Here is a 7,500-nt window from a genome sequence, read left to right as displayed (position 1 = left end):
TAAACAGAAAATCGGTATTGTATCTTATCATAAACTTGTGGTTGATTTGAGGGTGATTTTCTTCATGTGTGAGGAAGTAAAAGATGGATTATAATAAATTATGAAGTGTCCAGATGTATAGCAGGATGATTTAAAAATAAAATATCAGAGTTCAGCAGTCTAAAATAATTCTTCCCAATTGTGTGTCATCTTGGAAGGGATGTTGCCGCATTTTTGCAGCAAAGGGTGCAGGACAAGGAGTCTTTTCAACTACCAGTACTTAATTTCTTTAGGTGCCAGACATAAACAGTGTACATTACACACAAACGTAAGAAGTCCCTTCATAATTATTAGCTGTAATTCTTGAAGACTCTATTTCTTGTTGTCATATTGGTTGTCTATTAATTTATTGAAATAAGTGTTAAAATAATGTCACAATACCAGCGGGTACCCTACCCTACCTTTCAATTTCGTTTCAATGAAAACGCATTGAAAGGTTAAGTCCAAGTCTTTGACCCTTTTTATATCATTCACCTGTAGGAAATACACTGTACGAATGCTTGAATTATGCTACTTAGAAGTGTATTTTAGAAATTCATGTTTTCTGTCTATGATCAGAAGCAAAATATTATGGACACTTTTTGGCCACCAGATTTTTGCATCTGGTGACTGAAAAATTTTTTTTAGTTGCCACCTGGCTCCTGCACCAAAGAGTTAATTCCAGACCCAGCACATGTAGTGGAAGTCCAATGAATGCACTAAAATAAAGGTTGGGTCCTGTACTGCTACATACGTCCTCTATACATGCGCAATTCCAATCAATGTTGAGATGATAATTACAGGCTCCTCTTGGTCACCCACCATAAATATTTTAGAATTAAAGAGGTCAACTTCATTTGATTGGCAAGAAATTAAATGATGCTCTTTTAAATTGCTTTTGTAATGTCCAGGCCATTCCAAGTTTTGGATTAATTTACCGCATGCTCTATGTGTAACTTGTATCCCATCAGCACACATGTAGTTTTCTGTCATGAAGTTTAGCATTAAAAAATTCAAGTTTACATAGTTATCAGTGTGGCATTCTTTGAGTCATATCAGGTTTGAACTTTGCAATAAATAATGATTTTCGTTTTAATATTAAGGGAGCAATTTGCCATAAAAACTGAAGCCAAAATATGAATTTCATTGTCTGAGTTGGTTAATTCCTTGTCATGGGAATTTACAGTAGCAACAGGATTTAGGAAAATACGAAATTGTGGATGGATTGTTGCAGAGCTTAAGTAATTAAACAATGTCTCCAAATGAAAAATAAATTTAAAGAAATCCAGTTTAAAAAGAAAACATCAGACCCACTCATATGCATTTTTCAGTTTTAGGTAATTATTACTGTATTTTCTGCCAAGTTACCAACTTGAGGCTCTAATTAAGGTTAATGCTTTAGTGTCAGTCAATAACTGCCAATCAGCTAGTACATGATCGAGTTGAATCATTTAAAGAACACAAAATTATGTTTACTTACCAACACATTCCTCCTGTTTGTTGTCTGATTGGCAACGAAGGCAAGCATCTAAGTAAAACAGAAAAATTAATTTCCTTTACAGTTATTGATCTTGATATTATATACCGATAAGCTCATTGTATTATACAAGTTTCGTACTATGATCAAATTTGTATGACTTGAATTTTTAGGTTTATCAGATAGAATTCCTGGAAAGATTAAAAACGCTGTTAACCATTTGGAAATATCTGCATTGGTTCCGGAAATATTTAAGTTTGAAAAATGTGTAAAATATGCAAATGAGAGGACTGATGATGTCATTCACTCAACCTAATATAACCTCAAGTATATGAATAGAGCTATCTCGGTCAACTTCCAGCAGAGACTGTTGAAACTTGGTAGGCTAATAGTTCTACAGACAACACACCTACGGCTACATGTATAAAGAAATTGGTTCCAATGGCAACTCACTCTTTTCCAACCCCCTCCAACCTGATTTCCATATTTTTGGTGATCTTAAGCTAGAGAAACATTTAACAAGGCTACAAATTTGACCTAACATATTTATATGTTTGCAGGATCATGCAGATGAGGCACCATTGGCAAATATCAAAATAGAACATGAAAGGTGGCCAACAAAGCCTTTAATAACAGGGAGATCTGGAACCAGTATGTTGCCATGGTAACAAAACTGGTATGCTCACATTATTGAGCACATCTACTAGAATCTTAGAGCAAAGAATCAAGGATTTCTGGTACAAATTGGTTGAGCTATCTTTTTTTATCATATTTGATCAAAATTTGCTTGAGTTGATGATGTCATCACCTGGCTAATAACTTGAATATCTCTGGAACAAAAAGAGATATTTGAAAATACTAAACAGCATTCTTCTTCTCGTACAGACTACATGTTTATGTCGTAAAATGGAAAAGGAAAGATGGGAATTTCGTCATAGTAGCACTAAAGGAAGTATTTTGTTACATTCGACTTACCCATGACTTGCACTCTGCAAATAGCACATGTATCGCACTCTACATCCCATGACCACATAGCCACAGCATTCCACTTTTTTAAAGTAAACATTTTCTGCCCGGTTTGATCCTTGGCGGGCGTGCTTTCTTCCATAGTCACATCTTGCACTTCCACACAAGACGTGTCGGCCGCCATTTCCACAAACAAGTGTTTCTTCCACCTACTGGACCCCCCAAAGGAAGTGTAAGTCACGTAGTAAAATTTGCAATGGAAATATTATTTGCACATTGAACTATCACTTGAAACTTTAACTGTTGATTCTTATATCGCTTCGTTTTGCGATACAGTGAAAAGATACAAGAAGGAACTTACTTTTCGTGTTAACATTGAAAACTAACTAGGGTGGTGCTAAAGTGCTTCTTTTTTGATCAGTGAAGTGAGGCTACTGGACAGCGAGTTCGACTATCTGTAAACATGGCTCAACCAGGGTATGGTTACCCTCCTCCTGTAGAATATAACGCTCAAAATCCACATGCACAGCAATATCCACCGCCTCAGGGAGGTTATCCACCAACCCAACAAGGTTATCCACCGCCACAGCAACCTGGATACGCTCCGGCACAACCTGGATACGCGGCAGCGCCCTTCAACCAAGTGCAACAGCCTGGTACGTATAGGGAAGTCTCTCAAGCATTAAATTTCGTGATTTTGGGTTTTCTTAACTTAGTCAAAGACAGCTATTGAAATAGTGATGTGTCATATTTTTGAATTTTCAGTTCGGCTGCCATCCCAAAAAAAAAAAAGATCTTACAGTGTTCAATGTTCGCACTCGATCACAAATTTAGCTTGTCGCAAAGTTCCGCTGTAAAATAATGTATGCTAATGCAAGTTTGATGATTGCGAGAAACTCTAACATTTTTCTTTGTGATAGAGGTGCTAATATGTGGTTTTATCATAAGAGGCTTTTCTTTCGCCTTAGGTTATCCGCCTCCGGCTGGGCAGCAAATACAATGGATGCAAGCACCTCCACCGTCAGCAAATTGCCCACCTGGTTTGGAATATCTAACTCAAGTGGATCAACTGTTGATCAAGCAGCAAGTCGAACTCCTTGAAGGTATCCATTTTTTACTTAATTTAAAATTTAGGATGTATGTGGGCTTTACTCCTCAAGTTTTTTATTAACTACCTCGTTTTGACTTGTTTTCACAGCGTTCACTGGCTTTGAAACAAACAATAAGTACAAGATTTTAAACAGCATGGGACAACAAGTCTTCTTTGCTGCGGAGGGTAATGTAAACCGTAAAATATTCCTTATGTTTCAACAATAACTGCGTTTAAGTTTGTTCATGGCAATACTGCTTTGCATTTTACAAAAACGAAACCAATAAATGTTGAAGGTAAGCCTGTTGAAAAACAGGTGTAAATGAAGAAAGTTAACTATGTACAGTATTAAAATTAACTACTCAAGGAGGCTCGAAATAGTTACTCCTTTTTTCAAACAAATAAACGTATTCAGTCCTTAGATACAGTTAGGGACTAATCATATCAAGACAAAATTTGGCCACGGTATTAAGTACTCATCAGATTTTCCTCCAAAATAATGTTACCATGACAATGATATAAGGCATTTCTTTGAGCGTTAAGGGCCCACTGACGTATTTTTTGGGATGTGTTGCTAAGGATGTAATGGTTAAGTAATTTGAGAGAATTTGGCATTATTTTGGTCAGTTTCCAACTTTTGTAAGCCAGTGACCCTAAATACGACGTCATCATACCATGCCCATGTTCATGTGACAAATAAAAAAAACCTCTAAATTTGTCTCCTTGCTACGCAATTTGGGTATTTAATCGATGGTTTGATACTTTGTATTTGTTTTTGCATCTAGCCAAGCATGCTTTTCTTTTTATTTTGAAAAATGTTCTTTTTAAAGACATAAACTATACTGAAATACCCATAACTTTTTCAAAAAAGATGATTTTAAAAAATCAATACTTAGCTATATTCTGTATTTGGGGGTGAAACGTGCCATGTAAAAAAAAAAATTCAATTTAAAACTGCTGGAAATTTAGCTTTTTTCTCAAACCGGAAGTCAGTTCGTTTATGCATGCGCAGTTGATCTCAGAACGAACATCACAGAGTTATATTGCCTGACCTGCTAAACGCCCTTATGCGCAGTCGCAGACTGAATTGCTAAGGATGCTGCTCGATGAGGTTGGACTGAAGGAGCTGTGCTGCCCGCTAGGCGCTCGGCCCTTGAACACGACCCATGTATGACCTCGGATCACTGCACCACAGCCAGATGGAATAGGCTGGGAGTTGAAAAACTGTCAGAGTCAGGTTGAGATCAACTGAAACTCAACCCACAAACAATCTCTTGGCGGAGAAGTGAACCCAGGTTGTAGAGGTGGAAGGCACAGTTAATAACCACTAACCCTTCCTGACTCCCCTTGACACAGGCAGAAGACAATATCAAATGATCAAAAATAATGCACACACTTGTGTTCATTTGGACGATTTGTGTGCCTTATCTGGCGCATACACAGTCGTTTTTCTGGTCTGTTCTTTCGTTTACAGCGTTCTTGTGATGATCGACCATGATGCCAGACGACAAAATACGGTTCATCGTTTAGCCGCCAGGCCCTCTTTAATTGTCTTAACAATAAAGCCCATGTATGCCTCTAACTCAATCTTAGCTCAAACATAACTCAAACTGAACTCAACTCGTAGCTTGATGAATAGCCGATCCTGAGCTGTATTGCAAACAGATACTGCCTGACAGTGACTGTGATTTCTGTGAAATGTTAGATTGAAATTGCTTTGCACAATGATTATTTTGTAAAATTTATTAGCCCATTGACTCCCAAGGGTTCCCCATTGATGAGTAAAATCGTCTGGCGTTGGACAGAGTAAAATACTAAGTCTGGCCAGTTTAGGCCGGTTTGGACGTCAAAGGGTTAACTGAATCAGTTTCAATAATGTTTGCCTAAAGATACATGAAATTCGTGAGACAAAATGCAATTTTCAGTCAGAATGAACTTTTGAAACACCCTGTATAGAATTGCAGTTTACATTGTATGTAGTTAGTTTCATTATAATAGCTTATCAGTTTTGTACTTTAAAGTTTAACCATACTATTGTACAGTGCTCTAAGCAATTAGTGTACTCGGCACTCTATAAGTGATATTATTATTACTATATTATTATCATTATAACCTTGCTCTGTGCATCTGTCTCATTAGCAGTTCTCGACTTACATGTATGGTTATCAGAAGTGTCATTTTTCAAATGTACATTATATTCTATCCTTTAAGTCAAGGCTGCTGCCTAACGGGCGCCCTGGTTGCGAGCGTGGGCGACCAAAGTTTGGTACAAGGAGCCCGAACGGGCGCCTAACTTTATCACAAAAGCAATTGACCCCAACTTCCTTGTAAATTACAGGGGGCACGGGGTGTGGGCAAAGGGGGGGGGGGGGGGGGGGGGTTAATGCTGGGCTGGTATCTTAAAATTAATTTTGGGCTCCTAAAAATATGACTTGGGCTCCCACCTTTCAATTTTGGGACCCCGAAGGGCACCCTGAAATTTTCCTTAGGCAGCAGCCCTGCTTTAAGTTATCAGATATTAGATGTAAACCCTGTTTGGAGAATAGGAAGTTTGGCTGCATGAAAACATGAGTTGTTTTTTTGTCTTTATGGGTTAGATACTGATTGCTGCACTCGACAGTTCTGTGGTCCATGTAGGCCGTTTGAGATGAGAATTCTGGATAACATGCAGCGCGAGGTGATCCATTTAAATCGCCCCTTAAGATGTTCATCTTGTTATTTCCCTTGCTGCCTGCAAGAGATTGAAGTACAGTCCCCTCCTGGCACAGTAATTGGCTATTGTGTTCAAAAGTAAGACACCATTGTTTACCATTTGAGTAAAATTAATAAATATTTTATTATGGCTTTAAACGGCGTCTAGTCAATCGCCAGTTATGGGAACTGTTTCAGATCAAAGCAAACGTCTTCATGGTGTTATAATGCCATGTTCACATGTTCACAGCATGTATTCAGGCATACTTTATCATGCGTAAATCATTTTCACACAACTTTAACAAAAGAATATGTTATGAAAGCTTCATAGCTCCTGCTTTTTTTCCTCATCATCCAAAAACTCCACCATGGACACAGTCATGTGGATAATTTATTAAAGACTGAAAATCTAAATCACAAAAAGACAATAAACTTGTATAAAATATACAATACAATTCATACTTAACCGCTCCCCATAGGAGCTTTTCAGGGCCAATGAAACACAATGAAACGACGGAACAGAACAACAACAACTGTTAAGAATCCCAACTGGCCGGAGGCAAACCAGTTGGCTATATACAAGTGCGGCTGGGAAGTTGAACCAGGGACTACCAGGAACAAATTCAATCGAGTGGTCAGAGCGGGTCTTGAACCCGGTATCTCCAGATCTCAAGGCAAGCGCCCTAACCACTGGGCCACACTGCCTCCTGACGAGGCATTACAAGTACACTGTAAGTATCGATGGATGGTCACATAGCTTTCATTGCAAACATTTTCAAAGAGATCTGTTTGTCTAAATGTTTTTTAGCAAATGATTAATGGTTAGTCATAAGGTATAATCAGACGAAGATGAATTTTTTTCTTTTCAGCTGGTCAATATGCTTTCCCAGGTTTGAGATACAGAATGCTGCAAGAGAAGCTGTTTTGAGGATTGAAGGGCCATTTTGTCAGTGCAACATCTGTGGAGATGTTGAGTTTACTGTAAGTAAGATTTTGAAACCACACTCATGAACTTGTTCACAGCCTGAATAACATCATATTATATAATATAGATAGTTCATGATTATGCATGAACTATCCAAAAGTAAGATACAGGTTGACCTATCTGTTCTTAAAAGTGAGTTTTGTTGGACAAGTGTATATCTGGATGAGTGCAGATCATCTGGGATATTTCATGCTGTTACTACCTTTTGGGAAGTCAGGCCTATGGTTGTATGCGGGCTAACTTTCATTATTACATCTCATCTTGACTAGAGAT

General features: G+C 38.0%; 2 protein-coding genes across 3 annotated transcripts in view; one reads left to right on the top strand and one right to left on the bottom strand.

Annotated features, from left to right (window-relative positions):
- The window catches only part of LOC138028763 (RING-box protein 2-like), a 5,301-nt gene extending 2,656 nt beyond the window's left edge, over positions 1-2,645 (bottom strand). The window contains exons 1-2 of the mRNA XM_068876375.1: positions 2,471-2,645; positions 1,499-1,546 (exon numbers count right to left, since the gene is read on the bottom strand). Of these exons, the coding sequence (XP_068732476.1) occupies positions 1,499-1,546; positions 2,471-2,645 (223 nt within the window). The remainder of the gene's footprint in view (positions 1-1,498; positions 1,547-2,470) is intronic.
- A 279-nt stretch (positions 2,646-2,924) lies between these two features.
- LOC138028761 (phospholipid scramblase 2-like) overlaps positions 2,925-7,500 on the top strand; it is an 8,425-nt gene continuing 3,849 nt past the window's right edge. For both annotated transcript variants that reach the window (XM_068876372.1, XM_068876371.1), the window contains exons 1-5: positions 2,925-3,117; positions 3,430-3,564; positions 3,660-3,737; positions 6,149-6,341; positions 7,112-7,223. In XM_068876372.1, the coding sequence (XP_068732473.1) occupies positions 2,925-3,117; positions 3,430-3,564; positions 3,660-3,737; positions 6,149-6,341; positions 7,112-7,223 (711 nt within the window). The remainder of the gene's footprint in view (positions 3,118-3,429; positions 3,565-3,659; positions 3,738-6,148; positions 6,342-7,111; positions 7,224-7,500) is intronic.

Source organism: Montipora capricornis, chromosome 13, assembly GCF_036669925.1.
Source record: "Montipora capricornis isolate CH-2021 chromosome 13, ASM3666992v2, whole genome shotgun sequence".
Taxonomy (NCBI): domain Eukaryota; kingdom Metazoa; phylum Cnidaria; class Anthozoa; order Scleractinia; family Acroporidae; genus Montipora; species Montipora capricornis.
Note: the sequence above shows the minus strand (reverse complement) of the source record. Positions and strands in the feature narration are given on the sequence as shown.